This window comes from Falco punctatus (assembly GCF_963210335.1).
Source record: "Falco punctatus genome assembly, chromosome: 13".
NCBI lineage: Eukaryota > Metazoa > Chordata > Aves > Falconiformes > Falconidae > Falco > Falco punctatus.
Genome location: NC_137593.1, coordinates 6675595 through 6700971, shown reverse-complemented (window position 1 = coordinate 6700971; position 25377 = coordinate 6675595). Strand labels below are relative to the sequence as shown.

The 25377-nt window shown below is 43.9% G+C and overlaps 2 protein-coding genes and 1 long non-coding RNA gene across 9 annotated transcripts in view; 1 reads left to right on the top strand and 2 right to left on the bottom strand.

The window, feature by feature from the left end:
* Window positions 1-1416, bottom strand: part of ECT2 (epithelial cell transforming 2) — a 47156-nt gene extending 45740 nt beyond the window's left edge. For all 5 annotated transcript variants that reach the window (XM_080409521.1, XM_080409524.1, XM_080409522.1 and 2 more), the window contains exon 1: window positions 1380-1416. The gene's annotated coding sequence lies outside the window, so the exon portion shown is untranslated. The remainder of the gene's footprint in view (window positions 1-1379) is intronic.
* Window positions 152-20149, top strand: NCEH1 (neutral cholesterol ester hydrolase 1; the record flags this gene model as incomplete). Of its 2 annotated transcripts, none has more annotated exons than XM_080409545.1 (5): window positions 152-901; window positions 9221-9449; window positions 11335-11404; window positions 13811-13982; window positions 15359-20149. In XM_080409545.1, the coding sequence occupies 5 exons, from the start codon at window positions 152-154 to the stop codon at window positions 15974-15976; spliced, it is 1839 nt and encodes a 612-aa protein (XP_080265671.1). In that variant the 3' UTR covers window positions 15977-20149. The 2 variants fall into 2 exon arrangements, with proteins under 2 accessions (XP_080265671.1, XP_080265672.1); XM_080409546.1 differs by lacking the exon at window positions 152-901 and adding an exon at window positions 6536-8230.
* The window catches only part of LOC308072527, a 27397-nt gene continuing 19651 nt past the window's right edge, over window positions 17632-25377 (bottom strand). For both annotated transcript variants that reach the window (XR_013931689.1, XR_013931690.1), the window contains one exon: window positions 17632-23545. This is a non-coding gene — a long non-coding RNA (uncharacterized lncRNA). The remainder of the gene's footprint in view (window positions 23546-25377) is intronic.

Below are 25377 nucleotides of genomic sequence, written 5' to 3'. Positions count from 1 at the left end.
CAAGGGGATGGGGGTGGTAAAAAACCCAAAACAAATAAAAAGCCCCAGAACAGAAATTCCCCATCCAAAATAAAATTATAATTATTTTTATAATAAATAAAACCCATACTTTTTGAAAAAAAATCTTCTTTCTGGAATTGTGATGCGTTAAATGGGGAGCAGGGTGGTTTCTTCAGCTAAAATAAGGGCGTCCCGGTGTTCCTCCTGGAAACACACTGGGTGTGGGATCCGCCAGCAGCGCCGGGCTCCGCGAGGCAGCAGGACCTGCCTCTGCACCGGGGCTCCCGCAGCCCGGCGGCAGCGAGCGGCCACCGCACACGTCTCCGGGCCTTCGAACCCCGAGAAATGGAACCCGGGGGGGGCCGAGACACGGACACCAGGCCGGGCGCGGGGGCCTCGGGCGGCCCAGCCAGGCAGCCTCGTGTGGAGCTGCCGGGCGAGGCCGGCGCGGCGAAGCCAGGCCCGGCCCCTTCCCGCAGGGACCCGGCCGCCCCGGGCACGCCCCCGGCAGCCCCCCGCCCCGCAGGCCGCTGCCCGGCCGCGCCTTCCCGCGGCGGCGGCTGCGGAGCGTCCGTCCCGCCCTTCCCGCCCCGGAGCGCGGCGGCCCCGCGGCGGGCGGGCCGGGCGGGGCGGCGCTGCGCTGCGCGGGGGCGAGGCGCGGATAAGGCCGCCGGCGGGCCGGGGCGGCAGGGACGGAAACGCCGGGACTTCCTCTGGGGGAGGCCGGCCCCGGGGCGGTGCGCTCCCCGCGGGGGTAGCAGCGATGCGGGCCGCCTGGGTGCTGCTGGCGGCGCTGGCCGCCCTGGCCGCCTACTACGTGTACCTGCCGCTGCCCGGCACCGTGTCGGACCCCTGGAAGCTGATGCTGCTGGATGCCACCTTCCGGGCGGTGCAGCAGGCGGTAAGCGGCGCCCCGGCCCCGCCGGCGTTACGGTCCCGGCTGCGGGGCGGCGGGCAGACCCGCCTCGCCGGGCCGGGTTCGCGCCGGGGGGCTGCGGTGCCCGCGCCGGGGAGCGCGCCCCGGGCATCCGCGCAGCGGGAGCGGCGTCCTCCGCGGCGCGCAGCGAGGGCCCCGCACGGCCCTGCCGGTGCCGGCGGCCCGGGGCCCGAGGGGAGCCGGCACGGCCGGGGAGCGGCGCCGCGGGCAGCCCCTGGCAGCTGGGGCGGCGGGGGGAGCCGCCGGCATCGCTGACACGCGCGGCCGCAGGGGCGGGAGCCGATCGGCGCCGTACCGGGTCCTGACCGCACCGGGGAGGGAGCGCGGGGGCCGGGGGGAGCGCGGTGCCCCGGGGGCCGGGCGGGGGGTCAGTGCCTGCCGGGGCGCAGGCAGCTCCGGGCCGGGCCATCCCAGGCTGCTGGCCGTTCGCCCCCACCCGTACCTCGGGTGAGCCCACTCCGGTGCAGCTGGCATCCCGGCATCTCCTCTGGGACTCGTGGTGCTGATGTTACCAGGCGTAGCTTACTCTGGTTTCCAACTTGCAGGCTGTTGGTAAAAAAAAAACCAATAAATTAATGGCGTCTATTCTGATGTACTAAGTGTGCCCTAGGGAAAGAAGACATAGGGAAGCTCTTCCAAATATTAAACGGCCTTGATCTGGCATCCTATCACTAAACACAACTCTGAATGATTGGGTTTTGTCACAAGGCACACAACAGTTGTGTCACTTCATGATGTCTCCCTCGTTTTCTGCCAACGTTTCCATGCCGACATGAAACAGATCAGAGGTCACAAACTTTCTGATAATGACTTTAGCTGGGAACTCTATTTTCTTTTGGAATGGCCTGGTCCCTTACAAGGGCTGATGTAAGGTACTATGTATGTGAAAGGTTTGGGGTTTTTTTACTTTCCTAGCAGCGTTTTCGTTTACTAACTTCATTCTGAAATGTACCAAATCTTGTGCCTTCAGTGGGTGAGAGTATCAGCATATTCAAAATGGGATCCAGTGAGTTAATGCACAGAGGGCCCATAAATGGGTACCAAAAGGACGAGAGGGCAGCGTACCTTCTACATTCCTAGTACAGTAACTGCAGATGCTGGGAAGTATGAGGAGAGTGGACCACACAGTGCTCCAGGATAAAACCTGTTTGCTTGTACAGGATAAAATCCATTTGCTTGCATACCCTCCCCTGTGTCTGCTATGAAATTTATGCAGCCATGGCCTACAATAGCTTCATTCTTCAGTAAAATCTATGGCTTGACATTCGCTTGCTTGGTCTTTAACGTGAGTAACTGAACAGCAAGTGCTCAGCTTGACCAAACCCCCTGGGAAGCACGGCCAGAAGGACCATGACGCCCCCCCAGCATGCTGCCTGCAAAACACGCAGTCATGACTCAGCCAGGAGCACCTGAACCAAGGCCATAACCTCTAGCTGAAGGAGACCTATCTTTAGAAAATCGTATGACTGACTATATATATATAAAACTATTAGCTGATGTACACATTCAGTTTGTTTATGTGGTATGCTGGGCATAGTCAGTTGAATTTAGCCTTTAGAATAGTCAGAATGGTGCCTTTAGCCTGAAGGCTGAAGGTTATCTCTTTTGGGTTATTCTAGAGGTCATAATCCCACGAGGAGTTGGCAGGACACAGTCTGGCAGGTGGCAGCTGGAGCAAACTGGCAGGCAGGGCTGAAGTGCCAGCATCTGTCCCTGCTCTCCGGGGTGGGGAACTCTGTTAGGGGGAAGTGGTGATTTCTTAGTTTTTTGCATCTCTGGTCTTAGAAATAGGAATTTCTATAGCAAGAAAAATTACTAAAGAAGTAACAGTTCCTGTAACAGAGCTTACAGACCAAAGGAAGGAACAAACGAGTTTTACACAAGCATAAAAAGTGAGGCATTAGGGGTGCCCTGGATCACACCACAGGTAAGCCCTGGGGCGTTTGTTCCTGGAGAGAGCGAGCAAGAGAAGGTGCTTTCCTGGTGTTCAGGAGTCTTTCGTGACTGCCATTAAGAAGGAACTGTGTGGACTGAAGCTAGGATTGTAAAACTTAAGTTTGAGTATTTACTTTGTCAGACAGCTTTTGTGTGTGTATATAAAATCAAGTGTGTGTCCCTTCTTAGGGCTCAGCTTCCCCTTTTTTCCTTTACCGGCTATTGCAAGACCAAACGGTTTAACATTTCTCTAAATGTGACCACTGAACTTTCACCTGCTTTGGAGTGTATTTTCAGCTTGCTATTTATTACTTTCCTTTGTAGGTTTGATAGCAGCCAGAAGTACATTTCTGATTTTTGAAATCTCTGAAATGTACTGTAAGCCTTTTTTTCCAAGAGCAGGAAACAAACTTCATGTGCTTCAGATGCAATTGATTGTCTCTTGCTTATTTTGAAATGGATTTGGGAAGACACTGACAACCAAGCGTGACAATTTCTTGTTGGAGATTATGTGTTTGTTTACTCAGCACAGTAATACTCATTACCAAAAAAGCATAGTAAGGTTGTCGCTGGCTTTCAGCATACTAATGATAAGGTTTTGACATTTCCATGTAGAGTTTGGTCCCAGTCAGCTACAAACTTTTTTACAAGCTTGGGACTGACTCAGTGTCCTGGCTCAGCATGAGACACTTGAACAAATGTTCGAGTATAATCACATGGTTAAAAAAATGCGTAATGCGTATAGGGCAGTGCCTGCAAGTAGGTTTCAAAACCTACTACGGGAGGGATCAGAGAGTGTTATTCTAATCTTAAATTGGGGGGGAACAGAGATAGGAAGAGATGAAGTGCCTTATCTGAGGCCACAAAGATTCCAGTGGTGGAGCTGGAAACCGAGCTGGGTTTTCAGAGCCTTGTTCCGGCACCCCCTTTAATGTCCTGTGCTGCCCCAGAATGAAAGCAGAGACACTTAGACTGTAATAATAAATTATTTCATTAATTTAATTAATAAATTATTGATATATTAATACATAATATTAATGAATTGATGTTAAAGTGCTTAACTGAGAATGAGAGTAATTTGCCTCTTTCACCTGTCTTAAAATGGGACATGGTAACACAGAAAACTGTAATATAACACAATTTTAGATCAGAAATTAAAAACTATGTATACATTTGTATACAGGTAGATCAGAACTTGGCTTCACTGAAATTTGGACAAACGCATAAAATTAATTATGGGATTGAGCCATAGAAGAAGGGATAGTTATTGTTTTACTTGGACAAGAAGTGTCTAAAGCAACATTTCATAACTGTGCTGTTGACAGCTGGGTCAGTACATGCGTTTTTCACTTCTTCCTCTAACCCTTTCCCTTATCAGAGTGAAAAGAGCAGCATATGTTTATCTAATAAGTCCACAGAAATATATTATTTCTGAACACCACTGTCAAGATACTTGCTATTCTGGTGCATGGCAAGAAAGAAGGGAGATTTTTTTTGGGGGGGGGGGGGCGGGGGGGAGCTGGGACAGCTGTTAGCAGAGGTTTGGAAGGACAAATGGGTTGGCAAAAAGGCCATCAGATAGACGTATATGGAAGAAGGTAGACAGCTGTACAGGGGAGAAAACTATCCTCGTATTTGTCCTCATCACAGCCAAGTGATTCCTCATGCTTCCCTACCCCTCACTTGCTTTCAGAGTAAAATGTAGGGCATGGGACATCAACATCCAGGATTATAGAAAACAGTAATCAGTTTTTTTCTGACATTTTAATATCTCTCTACCCATATATTTCAGAGTATATGATACCTGGACAGATGTAAATCATAGTTGTAGCCGGCCAAGTAAGTTGTTGATGTTTCTGTGTGCAAGATCATAGTCTTGGAATTGGTTTGCAATAAACCAAATAGTTAGTTGTGTCACGGCGGTCTCGCAGCTGTGGCACCTGAGCAGAAATTGAACAGCACTGAAAGTCCTGTTTGCAGCAACAGAGAATTTATGTCTCTAGGATAAAAGCAGATCATCGTGAGTATGTGCACCATGTCTCACATTAAAATGCAATCTAGTTTCTGCTTCTAATTAATTAATGATAAAGCAGTCACCTTGGTTTCTTTTCAGTTCTAAAGGAAATTCATAAAACTAAGAGCACTTGTCTTTGAGGACTGTCTTTGTACAACAGCATTAAAAATACATAATCTTTACTGGGCAATAATGCACCTGCATTAAGAAATGGCTCCATAAAATAAAAGAAAATAGACATACACCTTTAAACAAGATAAACTGCCTGAAATGCACACAAAACAGTATGTTGTGTGCGCAGCTAAATGGGGAAATGATCTTGTTTATTTTTCACTAATCTCTATTACTGACTTCAGATGTAGTTGGCATTTTGGACTCCAGTGTTATAGAAATGTATTTTGCAAAGTGATGCCAGAATTTATGATAGTGGCTGCATCTTTTAAGGTAGGAAGTTTAGCCTTCAACTGTTCGGTTGCCCAGTTCCAGCATCATTAGTCATTTGAGTCATGAGTGCGATTTGGCTCAGTCCCAAGTGGTGGTGTATGAAAAGAGAGCCTTAGCTGTTTGCTTAATTCCTGATCCTGCTGAGGCCTGAAAGGTCAGCGCGGGACCTTGGGTCTGACCAGCTGCACAGGCTATAGAGGAAGCAGCTGATGCATTGGGCTCGGCTTTAGAGGCATGCTGCCTTTGTGCGCTGGCTGCATGCGCCCTGCTGCAATAGTTTCATGGCTAAAGGTCAGAGACATGAAGCCAGAGAGTGTCAGCTGTGGAAGTCACATGAGGACAAAGAATTCCAACATGCTGAGTACTGTTAGAGGTTAATAGACATTAGCAACAGAAAACATTTTTTGATTATTTTTTTTAAAAATGAAGAACACATGACTCATGTAGAGTACAAGTCCATGAGGGAGGTAAGCATAAAAGCAGTGAGCATTTGGGATTCTTCGTGAAATTATCAGCTGAGGAGCTAATCCTATTAGTTTAGGGACACATATTGGTGATTAAAGGACACATTGGTGATAAAATAGTGGTGCCTTAGTAGAGCAGTACTTTGTTCTATTGTCTGCTTTTTATCACAACCCTGCCACCTTTTGTCACTTATTAAAAATTTTCTCCTGCATCAATTAAATCTTTCAATGTCTGAGGGGTACCTCACCAAAGAATTTACCAGGAGGAAGGTGGCAGTCTTGAACAGTTTCATCTCTAGGGCATCCCTGGGTTGTCCCTGCCTGAAAAGCTCTGATATGGGGATATCCTGGGAAAAGAGGAGGAGGTTGTGGCTGTAGTGGTTGCTTTGCCTGACTTGTTGGAGAGCTGGGGAGTATTACAGCGTGAGCATAAATCACACCGCTGCCAAGGCAGTGCGGGATCACGGGGAGCCAACAGCCCCAAAATGAAAAGCTGCAGTTGGAAATGAGCAATAGATTGTCAGCAGGGCTACTGTAATATGTCCACAGCAGTTATTTGCTGAATTGGCTCAAATGCCAGCAAAATACTCACATTTGCCTTGCTAGCCTGTCTAGCCCTTCTCTCCTGGGGCCCTCCTGCTCATCCAGCTCTGCTTGCTTCCCAGCGGCGGAGCGCTCCTGTGTGTCAGCCCATTACTCTGTCCAGCCCAGAACACAATGAAGTTCACTAGCCACATTTCCCCAGTTACCTGTTCAGAAAACAAAAGTGTTTTTTCAGACAGATGCATAAAACCAGTCGTTACCCGGGACAACCTGGGGCTGTGACCCAGACCGAGTGCTGTGCCCGGCACAGCAATTCCAGGCTAACTGCCCACAAGGCTTTCATCTTTATACTATCTCCTCTTTTCTGTGCGTTGGTCTTTAATTTTTCTGTAGTCTGTTAATTTTCCCCCTTGTCCTTTTGCTTTCTCTTCCTTATCACTAGCTTTTGTTATTACAGCACTGTTTTCTCTCCCTTTTCACAGAAAGCATCACCGTTTCTGTCTTCTATTCCACATGCATATACACGTACGCACACATCATTCCCAGATATATTGAAGCACTATATTTGATAGCCTGCAACAGTCCTGCATGTTGGCACAGGAAGGACAGTAAAAATTGCAAATACCAGCAAAGAGCAAACGAGTTATTGCTCACGTGAGATGACTGGATACAGTTTGGTAATGGATTTAAGGCAATCCAGCTGTGGACAGCTGCCAAAAGGCAGCATCCTTTTCCTCACTCCCTCTTTCCTGCCTTGGGTTATCAGTAAGATGGTGACCTGGCTGAAGGTTCATGTTGTTTCTCTGTTTTTGCCGGGTTCACGTTGAGCTGGTGCAGCAGGGTCACGCCGACACAAGAAAAGCCCAGCCAACAGGATGGGCATGTCTGCCCTTGGGGCGGCAGCTTAGTCCTAGAGGAGAGTTATCCAACCGTTCAACGCGTCTTCTTCTGCCAGTAGTTATATCACAGGGTGATATTACATATCTATTTTAAATATTTATTTATAGAGAAAAAAAAAATCTTATTTGTAAGAACTTTGGACAAGACTAGCTCTTTGCCAGCAAAAAGTGCAATCCTGATGCCTTATAAATGACAAATAGGCTGATTAAATATACTTACTAAGAATCAGTGTGATAAGTGCTTGGCAAAAAAGCTGCCTATGCCTAACAAAAGGATTGGGACTGTTGCTATCGTGTCCTGATGTACAAAGCGTCTCTTCCAGCTTTTTGTGTTCTTGGAAAGAGTGGCCTATTATAGAAGAAAAAATAGGCATGAAAGTGTGTGATAACCTGCAGATGGCCACAGTGCTCTGCAGTTTAAAGAAAACACTTCTTGGTAAACACCACCAACTAGCCTTGAAAAGAAAACATTTCTGATTCCAGGGAACATGTGGTAATCTCGTCTACAAAGAATGTGAACTCAAGTGGGAGAAAACTAAAATGAGATGTCTATTGCAGCACAGTCAGTCTGAAAAAATCTCCAAAAATGTTGTTTTCCCTGGCAGTATTTCTAAAATCTCTTCCCAGTGGTTACCTTCCCCAGGAACCTCCACAGGGCACAGGGAGGATCAGACTTTCAACTGGTTACAGCAGCAGCAGCCCAACAAATTACATGCCAGGCTGTTGGTAGATGTATAGCTCTTCAAGTTTCAAACTCAAACTGGGTTTTCCTGTGGGAATTTTTAAGTAAGGGGAGAAAAGCATGATCTGAAATTCAGAGATACAAACAGCCTTGTGAATTCAGCATTTCTTCTTGGCAGGTGGATACTTTGTGTTTCTTCTCCTAGAGAAAAGCCCTCCAGGATGAAGAAATGATGTTCCATCCAAAAAGCATCAATTGCCACAAACTATCTCAGCAGGGTGACATTACCACAAGCTAAAGCAAGAAAAGAAAGTAATATTTTTTTTGGAAGTGATTTCCTCTTCCTGTTCACATAGCAGCCCATTGTATTTGGCATAGATTTTTGGGGGAAAAATATGAAAGCTTGTCTTTTATCTACAGCAATCTGCAGTGGAAGTGGGGCTGGGCAGAGCCTTTTCTATATAGCACCTCAATGAAAGCCAATTTTTTATTTTTTTTTTTAATTTAGTCAAACTCAGGATGACATATTAAAAAGTTACGTGTAAGGATCTGGGGCTGTAGACCTAAGGAGACAGATCTTTTTTGGCATGGATGCTGCTGAACGCTTCAAAAATTGCCTTTCCTCTGGAGGTGTCTGTTTGCCTCCGTTAGCCCTTCTTTTGCTGTCAGCAGGCAGTCCTGGCAGGGAAGCTTGGCACTGAAAGTGGCTGTGAAAACGGTACTATGCAAGTACGGTAAAGAAAAAGTCAAAAAATTAAATAGCTGTCCATGTGAACAGGTAATAGAAACCAGAAAGAGACTCCGAAACTCTTTACTTGCAAAATCATGTCTGTCACAGGGAGCCATACACAAGGGAAATACCTTGCATTTCTGGTACCACCACAAAAACTTTGCATTTCTGGTACCACCACAAAAACTTTGCCTGTGTGGCATTGCCCTCTGCTGGCACCGCTCTGAGGAGCTTCCCAAGTGCTGGTGAGGGTCGTCTCCTTTCCAAGGGGTCTTCTGGAGGCAGGGATCAGAGCGCTCATTCACAGTTGTCTTGATCCACATAGTGCTCATGGTTTGATTTATTTTGACAACAAAGAATCTTTTATGGACAGATTTTTGTTTTAATATACCTTTAAAAGCATTAGAGGCCTTTAATAATTCATTTTCCAATGAATAGTCTAAGAATCCATATTCATTTTAATACTGGACCTGCCCTTTGAAGACGGTAGCATTGAACATCAATGCGGTGTTGTATGATATGCTCTGAAGTGACAGAAATCTCCTTTTTTCTTCTTTTTTTTTTCCCCCTAGTGTCACCTGATTCACTATCTGAGACTCAGCCATCACTTGATAGTCCTGAATTATTTGATTTGTACTTTTGACAAGCTGAAGTCTGTCTCCTCTGAAGACATTAACATCACGGACACTGTGTTTGATGGGGTGGAAGTCAGAGTGTTTGAACCTCCTGCTCAGCCAGATGGAAGGCTCAAGCGCAGCGTTGTTTACATCCACGGAGGGGGCTGGGCCTTGGCAAGTGCACGTATGTATCTGCCCGCAATTAAATGGGATTCTGGTCTGTTTTTCTCCTAGCAGAAAAAGCCACAAGATGTTTTTGCCTGTCAGGGCTGACAGTTTTGCTAAGACGTACCTGAATTCAGTAGTAACTGTCTCCACTCTGTTAGATCAGCTCTACGGAGGGAAGGGGAACAATATCGTGAACACACAGCAAAGAACACCTATCTTATCTGCACGTGAGCTGTAAAAGGACCAAAAGGTTAATTTTGTTACATCCTGAGAAGATAAAATAGCTTACTGTTTAAATTCCTGAGATGCCTGGATGGGCTGTTAGGGCCAGTCCCCCCTTTTCTGTGGTCACGTGCAAAAGCCGAGCCTTTGTGATCAGGATCCAGTGACTGCATGTGAGGGGTTTGCCCCATTTTCACACGGTAATTAGAAGAGTGAGCTGAACAACACCGTCTGTAACAACATGGCTAATGTTTGGCTCTTAAATAACATATAGCTGGGAATATGTGCTGCTGATCATGTACAACGGGAATCGTGATGGGGGAAACAGGTAGGGGTCAGTTCCCATCCCTTAGGGGAGCACTGCCACTGCTAGCAGAGATCACCTTGAAAATTAATGCTGTTTGCTTCAATTAACTTGGAAGCCACAAATGTGGTCAGAGAAATGAAGGTATAGCTATAGATAATGATAAGCTACCCACTTATCCTTCCATATCGTACAGGAGAAAAGCCTTGGGAGGAGAAACGACATGTGGTTTTCATGGCTGCTGCAAGATCCAGGGCCGGCAGGAGTCTTCCTCCTTTTCCTTCCCCACTGCTCCTCAACATCATGAAGTCCATACAGCCCTGATGCATTCTATGGCTTCATCTATTTAGAGAAAAAAGAACATTAATGGGGTTTTCCTAATTGTTCCAAAACAAAGACCGTATTGATTGCATTTGGCCTATGCAAGTCACTTAGACCATGATCTCAGTGAGATTTAGGTTCCTAAATAACTTTAAAATCTGGCTTTCACGTGCCTTTGGAAATCCCATCTCTCTGTCCTATAGTCCTATAGCAGCTAATTTTGCTCCTCGTCCTACAGAGGAGTTGAGGTGGTTTCCTTAGGCCAGCCTAAGGCATGTTTCTCAGCATCCTGCCTAACTCATTCGTTCTGTAACAGTTTGCATCTGACTGTTGTGCAAAAAGTTTGTATTAAATGACCATGCTTTGTTTGCATGACTAACTCCGCTATGTCGGGTGCTATCCTCAAGTCCCAGATGCAGAAGTTAATGGCACAAATGTTACAGCTAAATGTTAAATTCTAAGACTAGATACTGTAGAAAATGCTTAGTGTCTTAGTGTATTTTATAGTACTGGGAACCAACAATTAAGTAACCAGAAAGGAATAACATTAAAGAAAATCAGTCCACTGATAAATAGCATAGCTGTAATTAATCCTCTCTTAAATGAGTAGTTCAGTTGGCGTTAATAGGGCAATTTGTTTGAATCAGAGCAATGTGTGCTATAATAAAATGAACAACAAACAGTGACTCATACAGCAATAACTAGCTCTGGATGCTAATGCCCCCAAAGCACTGGGTACCTTAAATTTTGCCAAACTGAGAGAATTGTGGTAGGTGGATGAAGTGACGTACCCCAAGTCACCAAGAAAGAGATGAGAAAGAAAGCATTAGACTGTAGTACTTGAGTCTACAAAAAGAGAAAGCTAAAAGGCATGAATTATGTTCCTTCTGCTACAATATGTTTTTGCCACTTTATCTATTGCAAGCTGATCTCACTTAACTTTGCTTATATTTGTATGATGTCTTTATACTTTCTGAGAAGGCTTACACACAGCTTTGCAACTGTTGACATAAATGGACTCATACATCCCTAACACCATGTCCTATCGTTCCAGGAACGAGTCTTTATAACAATCTCTGCAGAATCATGGCTGAATCTCTTAATGCTGTCATCGTCTCAGTTGAGTGAGTAATCTAAAACCAATCAAGTAATTTTAAGGTATTAGAAATATGTAATGTAGTTCTTCTAGCTTTTCCCTTCTTACTAGCTTGCGTATAAGGCTTTAACTTGGACAACAATTGTCTAATGCCAGTCTGGTATTTATATCCTTTTAAAATTTCAACAAATAGGAATGGCATCCAAAATTCATTTGGGTTTCTCAGTATTTCAGAGGTCGTTTTAGAAAGCAGAAATGTGGGCAAAAAAAGTAGCACTGAATTCAGTTGGACAAATACTAAAATGCAAATGTTGGTGCTTCTTGCAATTGTATCTACATGTAAGGAGTGCAGCTGAAACCTGGGGTCACTCAGGTGCCAAGCTGTGATTCTGTAAATACTTGTGAATGTTAAAAACAATCGAACAAAACCCCCAAACACATTGGGACATGATATATACCTGCAGGAAGGCTGAACCGTGTCTCAGTACCTGCTCACATAGCAAGAGGCACTGTTCCCATCCGCGATGGGCACTCCACTGCTGCAAGGCGTATTTTTAGTATATAGATTTAAAGTAATGTTTGTATACATACATGGCATTAAAATACATATAGACAGACTTGAGGGGGTTTTAATATAAACCACAGTTTCTAAGTTATATCGAGCAAGGGTCTGCAACATAAAAACTATCAAATCCTTTTACCCCTGCTCATTAGTGAGAATACACCGTGGAGGCTGGCAGTTTCCCTGCCGCTCTCTCGGTCTCCCACCGTTCCAGTCATCTCATTTAAGCCTTGTGCTCCACTCAGGAGCAGAGGACTGCCAGGGTGCCGGACAACAGAGAAGCAGGGCTGCTTTTTAACCCACTGAACAATCGCAAGGTAAACAAACCTCTCAACTAGCTAAGTTACCTAGATGACTCCAACTTGATTAGCACTTTTCCCATCCTTACTGTCAACTTCAATATTGCCTTTTGCAAACCAAATCACTTGATGTAATTACTCAAGTTTCCCACCTGCAGTTGATTACATACCAAGCTCTGTGATCTAATTGCAACTTAATTATATGAAGTTACTCATTCAATACTTATTATAGCGTACTTTAAAGGGTCATTTTCTTTTTTATTATTCTTTGTTGTTTATTAGCAGAAACAATGAAAACTAAAAAAGCAGCTGTTGGTTATTCCAGGCAAGCAGTGATCACAGTATTGAAAACTTCCTTATTATTCCTTTTTTGATCTATGGTGGTATAATTCTGCCTGTTTCTCTGAGTTATTGTTTACCTCTTCTCCTTAGCCATTATATCCTTCAGTCAAGGCGTTTGTACTCCATTAGTGAAGTCTCATTAGATTTCTCATTGGTTTAATTGCGCGTCTCTCTTTCATGATCTATGCACAGTCTGTTACGCAGTTTTGCGAGGTGTTCCCAAAGGATGCACTTATAATTCTATATATGCAGTGTATAGATCACTTTCTGAAAGCAGCTCAGATTTGGACTTTGAAACTCTAAGCCAAGTTTGAAATTTATTCTGCCTATGAAACTTTTTTAGCTTACATCCTAAAGAAAATGTTTTGAATCAGAAAACTGAATTTTGTTTTGGTCGGCTCTACTGAGAATATGTAAAATCTGTTGTTTGGAAAGCTACAAACAGAAGATGAGCTTTGTACCAGAAGGCCTAGTAACAACTCTTAGATTGCAAATTATTCAGCACATATGAACAGACTTCTCCTGCACTGCTATTTGAAAACTGAGAAAATCTCATGAATGGGATGCAGCTGCTGGCTCTTCCTGGGCAGGCTGTTTGCTCTCTCCGTGCGTCAGTCTCCCCACTTGCACAATGGGTATGTTTCTGCTCCTCTGCTTGGTAAAGGAGAGGAATTATCGCATCTGTTGCCTTGGAGCAAATTGGTATTACATCACTTCTTGGCCATAGTTTATTTAATGGTATAGAGGTACAGCCAGGTTCATTCTCTCCTGAGCAAGCGTGAAAATTTGGGAAACAGAACTGCTTAGGTGTTTGGCTCAGCAGAATCTGTTGGGCGTATGAGACTTACTCCCCCTTGTTCTAGTTGAAGTGGGGATTTGGATCAAAAACAGTCTGATTGTAATGACTGCCTTGCCAAAGGTGTTTTAAATATTCATTCATTTTTATAATGTATGATGAAATCCTCTATTGGGAAATCCCAGGGAAGTGCTGCACAATTTTATACTACTTGCTATTATTCATGTCTAGTAGGTTCATATTAAACTTTCAGAATTAAAGCATTAATTATAAGATTAAGTCTTGCAGAAGTATTACGCACCTCATATTTTTCCTGTAGTATTTATCCTAATGAAATAGTTATTTGCCATTAAGGAACAGCTGATATCTGCTATTAATCCTGAAGGAGAGGTACACTGGTGGTAATAATTGTCTCTCATCTCTTTTGTTTTGTAGATACAGGCTGGTGCCAGAGGTGTGCTTTCCCGAGCAATTCCATGATGCTCTTCGTGCTACTAAGCATTTTTTGCAGCCTGACATTTTAGCTGAGTATTCAGTTGATCCAAGTCGAATTGCAATTTCTGGCGATAGCGCAGGAGGAAATTTGGCAGCTGCTGTATGTCAGCAGGTAACATCCAGTGCCTATTGCACTGCAACAGCCCCTAATTCCGTGATGCATATAGGTTGGCAGAGTCTTTGTGCTGCATCATCACAAGGTCGTGTACCAACCCTAAAGGCAGGAGGGTAGAAAACCAGCATCTAGTCACTTTACAGAAAAAAAATGAGTCAATCGCAATATGAATGAATCTCATAGCTTGCAATGTCTTACTACAGTTACCGATTGTTATGGGCCAGATTTTAAGAGCAAGTAGCTAAGTGACATTTTTTACCCCTTTTGCTGGTGAATTCTGTTTTCTAAGTAGGTAACTAGGTACATGTGTAACTTACCAATTTAGCTTCCTATTTTTAAATGCTTGTCTCTGAAAATATGTTTTTATTTCTTTCAAATACAAATGAAGGACAAAAAATACAATAAATGAAGCTTAATTCTTCTGTTATTTTCCTGTAGCATTTTGTAGCAAGTTTAAGGAATCTTTTTTTTAGTATCTGCCATTTAAATGTAATCTGAATTTAATCTCGTTAAGATTTTAAAGGCAGCCTGGAGCAAGTAATAATATTTTTCATGGATGACTGAAATATTATTATTAGCTTTTTTCCTATTGCCATAACTATTGGTGATAAGAATGCGGATACCATGTCCAGACAACTAATTATCATGACAACCTTGCAATATTCAATTAGAGCAAAAAAATTAATGAGACAATTACACTATACGTTTCAATATTGAGGCCTGATAAACATGATAGTACCATGGTTTGGAAAAAGCATTCCTAATCTGTTTTCCTGATGCATAATTCTTTTTAAGCAAGATGAGATATGGTAGAGCACCGTGTATCTTGTGTAGAAGATGAAGCAAAACAATTAGGGGGCACCAAATGTGGAATTGGTAGGCTCACATCAAATGCAGGTGGCAGGGTCAAGTCAGAGAAATGCTTTTACACATAGTGAGCCTTTGCTAGAGAAAACAGTGGATACCAACAATTTCCATATGCTGGAAAAAAAATACTAGGTAAATTCATGGAAGAAAAATCCATGAAAAGCCGTTAAAAGCAAGAATATCTCCTTTGACTCATTAAGTCCTTCAGTTGCCAGTTGTTAAACTGGACACTGTGTTAGAGAAATGCCACTTTACTTACCCTTCAATAAACTTCTGCCACTGATTTCTATTGGAGACAGAATACTGAGCATGCCTGAATGGCCATCCCTACAAGAGAAGAAGGTCAGGCTGCTCATATTTCAGACAGAAGAGCAACATTATCTGCCCAAGAGCAGAATTCAGCCTAAAAATCGTCACATGAATGGTTGCTTGTATGAAGTTCTAGGCTGATATTGTATTGTTCATTTTCTTTATAATCCCAGTTCTAACCTGTATTTTTCCCACAGCTCAGCAAAGATGAACATTTGACCATCAGACCGAAACTGCAGGCCTTAATTTATCCAGTCCTTCAGGCATTCGACTTCAATACACCTTCTTATCAGCAGAACATGAATATGCCCGTCCTTCCTCGTTATGTCATGATCAACTATTGGATAGATTATTTCAATGGTAATTACGACGTGGCGCACTCACTGCTGATTAACAACCACACTGCTCTTGACGTTGGCCAAGCTTTGTCTTTTAGAGGGCATCTGAACTGGACATCTCTCCTGCCTTCATCGTTCAAAAAGAACTACAAGCCTGTAATACAAACCACAGGCAAGGCTGAAATCGTCCAGGAGATACCGGCGCTGCTCGATGTACGAGCAGTCCCGCTCCTTGCGGAAAATGAGACACTTCAGCTGCAGCCCAAGACTTACATCCTGACCTGCGAGAACGACGTCCTGCGAGATGACGGGGTGATGTACGCCAAGCGCCTGGAGAACGCCGGCGTGGAAGTTACGCTCGATCACTTCGATGACTGCTTTCACGGCTGTATGATATTCACCATTTGGCCTACCGATTTCTCTGCAGGCATTCAGACCAGGAACAGCTATATCAAATGGCTGGATGAAAACCTCTGAAGAGAGCGTCTCTCTAGAAGATGCAGGGTGTGTAGCTCTGGTGGCGGCTCTTGCAGAAGAGCAAACAATGAAAAAGTGCACTTTCCCACATTCTGACTTCATCCATTCAGCTGCAGCTGCTGGGGGTATAGACCACTAACTACAGCATTTTCTAGGTCGATTGGCCTTGCCCAGCAAAGTGTTTTGAGAAATACTTTTTCAAACTTTGGTCTTCATTTTTTTCTCATTCTTTCAGATGATTATTGCCTAGTATAAACAAATCTTAGGCAGAGAGATCGGCATTCCTGTAGCATTCTTAACAGGCTCCCACTATCAAGCTTTGACTCAATTAGGCACAAAGGCCTCGTTTTGCAAATGATGTGAGGTAAAGCCAAACACCTACATCAAAATACTTCAAACCAGAGCTAGTTTTCAACAGTGGTGAGCACCTGATGTCAAAGAAAGTGTGAGCACTCGCCTTTGACAGCAGAGCAATGCATTGGAATGTCAAGCAGGGATTCAGGTGTTGGCTTTTAGGCACACAGACAAATGGCTTGTTTACATTAAAAAAAAAGAAAAAAAGAAAAGAAAGGCTCTTCTAGGCAGTTGAGATGATGCTGGACAAGTCTCTTAGCCAAACATGTAATTCAGCTTTGGAATTTGGTCTTTATTACCTTTTAGTTATTTATACTTTATAAAAGCACAGCACTAAATATATTTTCAATAAAAAGTATTATAGCATACATGCAAATGTGTAGGATAAAATATTATGTCTAGAAGCAGAATCCAGGTTGTTTATGTGAGCGAGCTTCAAAGCTGACTACTTATTTGGCTAAGGAATGTGACTTCACCTGTGTTTAAAGCCCCCGTTGTATGACCTCCTTACAGAAAATACTGAGCTTACAAAAAATAATCTGCTGTGTGGTTTGCACTAATGTTTTTAATTAATAGAGGAAGGGTTTGTTCATTGACTTTTCTTTTGTGCTTGTAGTGTTTATTTTATTTCATGCTTCCTGGAAAGACGGGAGCAAGCAAATAGAAGTAGGTTCTAATCTCTATGGAAGATTTAAAGCTGAGCTTTGCAGCTAAACTTTGTCTGTCTTCTAGACTGACGCACAACACCAGGTAAGATGATCTCACTATCAGACAGCAAATCTCTACAGTTTGAGCCAGTCTGTAAAATTCAGACAGGCAGGACAGGGCAGTGAAACCACTTTGCAGCAGTGTGTATGGTCCAGGATGCTTACTGCTTGCAGAAATGAAGGTTGTGTCAAAAAGCCCGGTGTTTCTAGGCAAAGAGGAGCGAATAGCTGCCCCGTAACTGAACTAGTAGATTAAATTCCTCCTTTAGCTTTATCACAGGCTTCCTGGGGGACCCCAGGAGAACAACTTCATCTCCTTCTGCCCCACTGTCTTCTTCTGCAAGAGAGGGAGTAGTAATTTCCTACCTCACAAAGGAGCTGTGAAGCGAGTTCACAGATGTTGGTGAAGCACAGGGATGTGATGGTGACTGGCAGGCACTGAACAGCTCCCGTAGCTTTTGACTTCCCATCCTTCTGTAATAGCTGGTGCTGAGCAGCCTGCCCCATGATGGGTGGTGCTGGGCTGCGGGTCCTCCTGGGCGGTTAGCTCAGCTCGGTCCTGGCTCCCGTCACAGTACCATAAGGTGAGGCTTCTTGGCTGTTGGGAAATCACGACAAAGGCAGTTTCATTAAAGCTTTGCTCATGGCAGGATTCTAAAAAGTTATTTAAAGTTTAAAAAAAAAAAAACAAAACAAAACAAACAAACAACAAAATAAAACCACAACCGAAAACCCAAAACAAAACAAAAAAAGAAACCCAAGAAAAAACAAGATACTATTAGATCAAACTGTCTTCTATCATTTAAAATATATATATTTAAAATATACAGAACAATCCACTTCCACCGGTATTTAAAGTAAATAAGAGAATGGCTTTGCTGAATCATTGCTTCCCAGAAACATCAGGTTGTTAATGTGGTTGTACGTATTAAGAAAAGCTATTAATGAGACACGGCTCTGATGCCGGCTCAGTCATGCGGGCTGAAACTCATTTTCTGGGCATGGGTTCACACAGAGATGACAAGGCAAAGCTTTTTCAACAGTGGCCCAAATTATTCTTCCATTTAGATTGTTACAAAGACTTGGTGGAATGAGAGCAGCTGAGCGACAATCTGAATCAAAATAAATTTTGGTCAAGGTATCCAATTAACATTGCAGAAGGATTAAAATTTTGTTTCTGGATTTAAATGCTCTTTCCTCCTTTCCCCCATAAACACAACTTCAGTAGATATAATTGACACTTAGAACAGACAGCAAAGTCATGTCCATTCGAAAGACAAATTACTGATCTGTTCCAGAGTCATTTTCCCCAGTGTGGAGACAGCTCCATTTACCTGACTTAATGACTTAGAGTAAAAATAAATATTGTTACTCTGAGTTGTAACAACAGGCTTCTTCTCAGCTTTCCCACTTAAAGAGTAAACCCATGTCAGAAAAGATGTAATTTATATTCACCTGCCGTCATTAAAAGAGAGTAGTAACCGTAGTACTGGGGAAAAAAAAATCCTATAAATTTTATAATAATTAAATTTACCTTAGAGCTGTCTGCAAAGCTTTAGACCAGCATTTGTTTATAGCTAAGTTATAAATATCTGCTATGAAGCTATACTATAATTGCTGCTGTTTGTTTTTTTTAATGGAAACGAAATGGAGAGCTGGAATATATGTATTCATGGAGTCGATTGTAAATTTCCTTCATGCACTGAAGCACATTAAAGTCTTGGCACAAGAAATGGTAGTAAGTATATAACTGGACTGAAGGTGTTTACCTAAGTCATCACCAGCTTGACGTGCCATCCAAGACTGCAGCACGACTTGGATGCAACGTTACAGTGTTAACTAGTTCTGTCAGAGTATGTTGACTACTGTTACCTTGCAGCTGTATGGTTTAAATACACGATAGCTGCAAAAATATGATGTGATGGATCCTATAACGTATAAAAAGAGGTCTGAGATCCAGCTATAAAAAGACCTTTTAGTATATAGCCGCACAAGACACTTGATTTACAATTCAGTGTAAACCTTGAAGTAAGCGTTAGTCCAAACTCAGCTTTTCTCCTACTTTGTTCTCCTTTGCATATGGTCCCGATGCCCCGTGTTGCAAGTTCAGGGTTGTTTCCAGCTGCAGGCTCCTGGAAACAGCGGAGAGCTGCGCCGGGGCCGGCCGGCATGGCTACAGAACACTGATGCCTGAGAGCAGGAGATGAAGATTAATGCATGGTACGACATCTCGATTTGTTCATGTGTTTAGTCCTACGTCTCCTGAAGCGTGTCCTCGGGCATACCTAGCACTTTCATCCTTGGTTATTTCACAAAGCAGTTTAGGCACTCTTTGCACATTGTAGGATCAGATCAAGTATTTGTAACTATTTCACCTGTGTGTAGTAAAAAATCAGACTTCTAAATGGAGATAAGTTTGTCTACTTACCTTCTTGTCAAATCAATGAGTATGGCTAGCTTTGTATTGTAGGTGGCTTTTTTTTTTCCCCTCTGGCCTACAATTAGGCTTTATCAATTCATTGCCAGAATATCTTGTTCCTGATGGCCATCAAGGCATTCAAATGTAAGCTTTAAAAATAAAATTAAAAATAAACTTAAAAATACTTCACATAACAGAATCTATAGTCATTTGTATCCTACTTTCATAGACCTGGGAACTATATTAGCAGGTCCCCAGTATTTTGGCCAATATTTGTAGGAATAAATGGAGGTTTTGTCTTCCTAGCGTAGGACTTCTTAAAAGATGGATGTTCAGCATTTCTGAAAGCCCAGACCCCTTTAAAGATGTTCCATGGTGCATAAAAAATCACAAATAAGTTGAATTTCCTAAACTTCATCTAAGAAATTCCAAGATTACATCCCTGGCCAAAGCAGAAAGACCATTGCAGGTTTTAAGCCCTGCAAACTAAAAAGAAATGCTTTATATTTAAAATCATTATTTTGTAGTCTTTGGGCCTCTGTATTTTTTTGGTCTCTTACCAAACTTTATTATAAACTTCTTCAAATAAAAATATTACAAGTAGATTATCCTGTGTTAAACCTGTTAAGCTGCTATGATCTGTAACAACGATCTTGTTAAAAACAAACAAGCAAATAAACAAAACTAGCTGGTTTAATGTTCTCTTATTTATGATGTTCAGAACCCCAAGGTACAACATACTTGATGTGAATGCTTTCAGTATCTTATGCATGACCATTTTTTGCTTTTTTCCCAGTGCAAGGGACAGCTCTTGTAAGCTTTAATTAGCAAGTGTGATTGAGATGTGCTACCAAAAGGAAGAACAAATAAAGTTAAATATATCTGATTTTTTAATTATTTTTTTTCTCCAGGACCACTGATTTTATTTTCGGATGTACGATAGTACCAGTTTGAGTTTTCACTTAGCAGAGGTAGTGAAACAAAATGGGAGACCTCAGAATTCCTGAAGAAATGTTGAAGCAAAGCCCAGGTGGTTGTTTCCATGGCAGGAGACTTTGCCTGCGTGTCTGCGGGCGGTGAGGGCGACCTCCTCTTATTTCAGTTCTGCCAAATGACTAATGGTGACCGACCACATCTGCTGGTGTTGAACAGTGGATGTTACCTGCACTAGTGCTGTTCTCTTTTGAGATAGACAGAGGAGCTCATGTTCTCCATTCTGATCTGTAAACACATTTTTATATGTTTGGAGATTACTTATATGTTTGGAGATTACCTATATGTTTCAAATCTGGTTAGTTACTGCAAATCCTATTTCTGTTCTCATTTCTATTTGCCTGCCTTCCACGTTCTTTCTGAACTGTTACCCATTTTCTTCCGCTGCAGTCTCATTCATTAATGGTCATAGCAGCGTTAATTTTGAAATCTCCTAATGTAGGCGTTTGCCATTTTATCCGGCAGGGTCCTGTGACTTTCACAGAAGATAAAGCTTTCCTCCTGCTGAAAATAGTGCTGAGGAAAAAAAACCTTCAAAGGACTTATAAGCCTATTTTTAAGTCAGCAGGAGTCATACTCCTCCTTGCATTAAACTGAATGCATTAAAAACAGGCTGGACGTCACAGAATTTTTTTTTTCCAAGTCCTGTTTTGTTAGATTTAGTAAAAAGTGTGGCGCCAGGTGCTGCTGCAGCTGAAGGACTCGCTGCCATCTGTGTTCGCTTCCACTGGCACTGAGCTGCCACCTGAGGGTGGGCAAAGCGCCCGGCACAAAATCCTCAACAGCACCTTCAAATGGCATTAGGTGAGTGCGTGAGGCATCTTAAATCAAGCCGTGACCTGCCATAGATCCAGCACACTGTTTTTTTGCAGAATGATGGTGCAGTTGAGCATGAGCCATCCACGTGGGGCTGGCCAACTTGGCAAAAACTCACGGGAGAGACGAGCTTGGAGGCTGAGCCAGGGGCCAAGTGACTCCCTGCTGGCCCGGCATGCCCTGATGGCACTGAGCTGTATTTCCCTGTTCCCCTCACAGCACCCTGTCTCCCACCTCCCTCGCTGGAGTGGGGCTGTGAGCCAGGGGTCCTCCAACCCACGGCCAGGCAGCCCGCCACATCCTCGTGCCTCTGCATCCAGAAATCCCTCCCTTCACCTGCATCCCTCCCAGCTGGGCGCTGCTCCTTGCCTCAGCCTTAGCAAACCCTTTGGGTCTGGGCCATGTTTTATTGTGTCCATTCCTAGGGGAGCAACATATTTTCTCTTTGCTCTTAATTCCATTTTTTCTGGCATTTATTACTTTTATAAATGTTGTTTAAATAGTTGGCAGCATGTCATTAATATAAGACTAAGTCCTACCGCTAATGTAAATTTAATAATTTTTCACAATGGTTTTCACAGCATTTTAAAGTGTTTATCATCAACTGTTCAACAGGAAGACAGGCAAAAGGAAACAAAAACCAAACCCCGCAATGACTTCTTTAAAACTCTTTTTACAGAAGCTGTATTTTAAATAACTCTTTCTCACTTCATGTAAGCAAGAGAATACTAAATATTTCCATCACAACCACTTGTTCCTTTCTGAAGCAGAATCTCTACAAAACACAGCACTTCCCATCATAAGCCAGTCTGGGGATACAGGAGACACAGAGTTTGTTAAAGGATAAAATATATACTAAGAAATTTAAAACAGCAATAATACTTGGTGTCATAGAAAACTACCTCTCCCTCAAACACTGTGCCACTATCAGGAGATGTGCAGTGCACTCAGAGGCATTGAGATGTGGGATTCAGAGTATGGTGGAGGAACAAAGAAAGGGAATTTCCACTGTTAACTTCACAATTTCACTACGATCAAATTTTAGCCTGAGGTTTTTAATTAAAATCTAATAATTCACGCTATAGCCAGCAGAGGGAGCGTTCAAAACAAAGACTCCTTTGAAAAGGTCCGGCCAAACCAACTTAGAACTGAAAGTGTTGTGGGAACGGCACCAAAACGTCGGTGGCAACTCAGCCCCTGACTTGTGAATTCATGCATGGACAAGGCATAAGGCTCAGGCTAATGGGAAATCACTCAGCCTTCTCACAAAAATAAACAACCTGAAAGCCATTCCTCAGCATGACTCACTTTCAGCCCTTGGCATGCCGCAAGGATTTTTTCAGGCCACCTAGCTGCTGTTAGTTCGGGTGTTGCAGACTGGTTGGGGTGTGCGTGGTTAATCAGGTCTCGCCATAGGTGCCCGGACATGTTTCCAGTGTGCAGCTCCAAAAGGGCAATGGAGCACACCGCGGGGAAGTCTGCCTCACTGTGCCAAGGGCACGGCAATGTGCTTGTGGAGGGCTGTATTTTCAGGATTATCTCCATTGCTTGCAGATATATCTGGCTTTGTCAGTGAGGGTTGCATGGAAGCGTGGCAGCGCCTCCAGATATCTATGAAGAGCGGCTAGCACCCCTGGGAACAGCTGCATTTCAACCCCCAAGGGTAATACCTGGGGAAGTGGGGGTATTTCTGCCCTTGAGCTATATCGTTTCTGCTCTTTTAACAGTGCATACGGCAACACGTTGTAAGGAAAGCCTTGTACACCCTGCTCCCAGTGTGGTGAGGAGGAGAGCACCTTTCCAAGAGCCCCACTGGCCAAGCAGCCCTGACACTCTGCTCTGGGGTCCCTGGGAGGCAGTGTCACCGGGCATAGTCAGCAGTTACGATTTGGATTATTTTAGTCAGCAGATGAGTTACCTTTGATGTTTTCCACCATCCAGCCACATGCACACATGCCACACTGCATTAGCTGCCATCGCATCACCCTCTCCAGTGCTCTCATCCCTGCAACACAAACATGCTGTGGGTTATGAAACAGTGTGAAGCGAGAGCAGTCAACAAAGCAGCAGCACATGTTCAGTATGACTACTCAGGAGATAGTCCTCCCCTGCCAAAACCCCATGCTGAAAAGCATGCAAAGGCAGGAGCCAGAAATGCTGTCTCGCCTCCCTGCTGCAGCCGAAGAAGCTGGGCGCGAGGGGTCAGGGGCTGCGCCCAGCGCCAGGGCTCCAAAAACTTCCGCGTTTCACTTTGCATTCCTATTTTCATGGTCATTTTCTCTGCAAAAGTGGAACAGAGCTTACCAGACTTCCAAAATACCATGCCGTTATATTTTAAATCCCACTTGTGATCATCTGCATGGACTGTCAAGGGAGGGAAGATGCTGTTTGTTATTTCCCGGTCACTGCAATGCATTGGAGCACAGTGTAAGCCTGGTTTTGGGCACTAAGACCCAGCTGCTTACTTCAGGTCGTGTATGATCTGCTCAGATTTCAGGCAATTGATCAGAGATCACATTGTGGATTTCTATTGACTGTTAAACCCCAGAGCAGTTAGCAAACAGACAGGGCATCTTGTGTATAAGGACTTTCTCTGGACACAGACATAGAGTCCATTGGGTGTTGTCCATCTCCATGGTAGAATTATGAAAATCGAAGACGGGGCTACAAATGTGCAAATGGGCTATGGAATTGCAGGACTCACCACGAGTAATATGGTGAAGCTGGTGAAACAGCAGCTTTGATGTGTATTTTTAAGCATGCTCTAAGGAACTGCTTATAAATTGTATTTGTGTATATGCGTACATATACTCATACATGTTGCAGTAAGTACAAACCTAGAACCACTTCACTGAGGATCACAGACTGACTCAATGGTCCTTTTAGTCAGACTCAAATGATACTATTGGCATGAAGTTGGGCTCAGACCTTCTACTTTGATGAGTGTCATCATCTTGATTTCTTGGGCTAGTGATCTTACTCACCTGACTGAGTTTCCAAGGCAGTGTGAGTTTAAACAAAATCTGAAAAGCTCTGCTAACCTGTCAGCTTGAGGCAGATGCACATGCTTACTTACATCAGCCACCCATCCCATCTCTTCAGGCCTTAACTTCAAAATGTAAAGCCCAATCTCAACTCACTTTTCAGTGTCACCTTGAAATGCAACTTTACCCTGAGCAGAGTTTATTACTGTGGCAGCTCTCCTGTGCCCGCCCAGAACACTTATCTCCTGAGCCCTGAAAAGCTGTTTATTGTTTGCATATTGACGCAGCAGAGCCAACACAGCTGGGTGCTCTTCATCCTAAAACTTCCTCCAGAGACTTGTTTACTAACCTGTAGTCAGTTAAGGGCAGCAGAGTTAACTCAGCACTGTTTTGTCTTTGGTGACAGGAGTCACCAAACTTGACTTGCAGGCGTCCAAGCCACTCGGCTGGACTCAATCTCAGTTTCCAGAGCTGAAGGCAGGAGCAAAACCAGCTCTCTGGCAACTTCCAAGTCAGCTGGGGCACAGAAATCCATAAAAGCTGGTATGTGCCAGGATGCATAATGACAATTTGCAGTTATTTGTTTTGCAGATGAAAAGCAAGAGGTGTTTTTCCTCGTAATACTTCATCCCTTTCCTAAGTATGTCTCGGGAGCCAGGGGATTTTACTGGGTGGGAAGAAGGGCGTTCGAGGGGGGGGAAGGTTTGAAAAGCAGCAAAACCAGCATGGCTTGATCAGCTGGGCTAACCTGGCAGCAGCAGCTCTGCCACGGGCACAGCCAGCCCCCAGTGGGGCTGCTGCATCCCAGGTACCCCGGGATGTGGGGAATTCCACCGCTCCTGTCACTCCCACGTTCCCTCCCGAGCAGCGCCTGGCTGTGTGCCAGCTCTGCCAGGGTGAAGCAAAACAATGAGGGCGTTTACTCATTTAGGCTTGCAGGAAGAGATTGTGAATTTAATCAAAACAGTGAGCCTGCAGCCTGGGGAGCTCTTCTTCTGCTCCCAAACAGAGCTGGAGCAGCCAGAGGCTGGGATTTGCGACCGACCGGGCGCTCGGCTGCACGTTTCACTGGAATGGCAAGGTTTCCACAGCCGGCCTGTGCAAGGTATCGCACAGCCCACCAGTTCA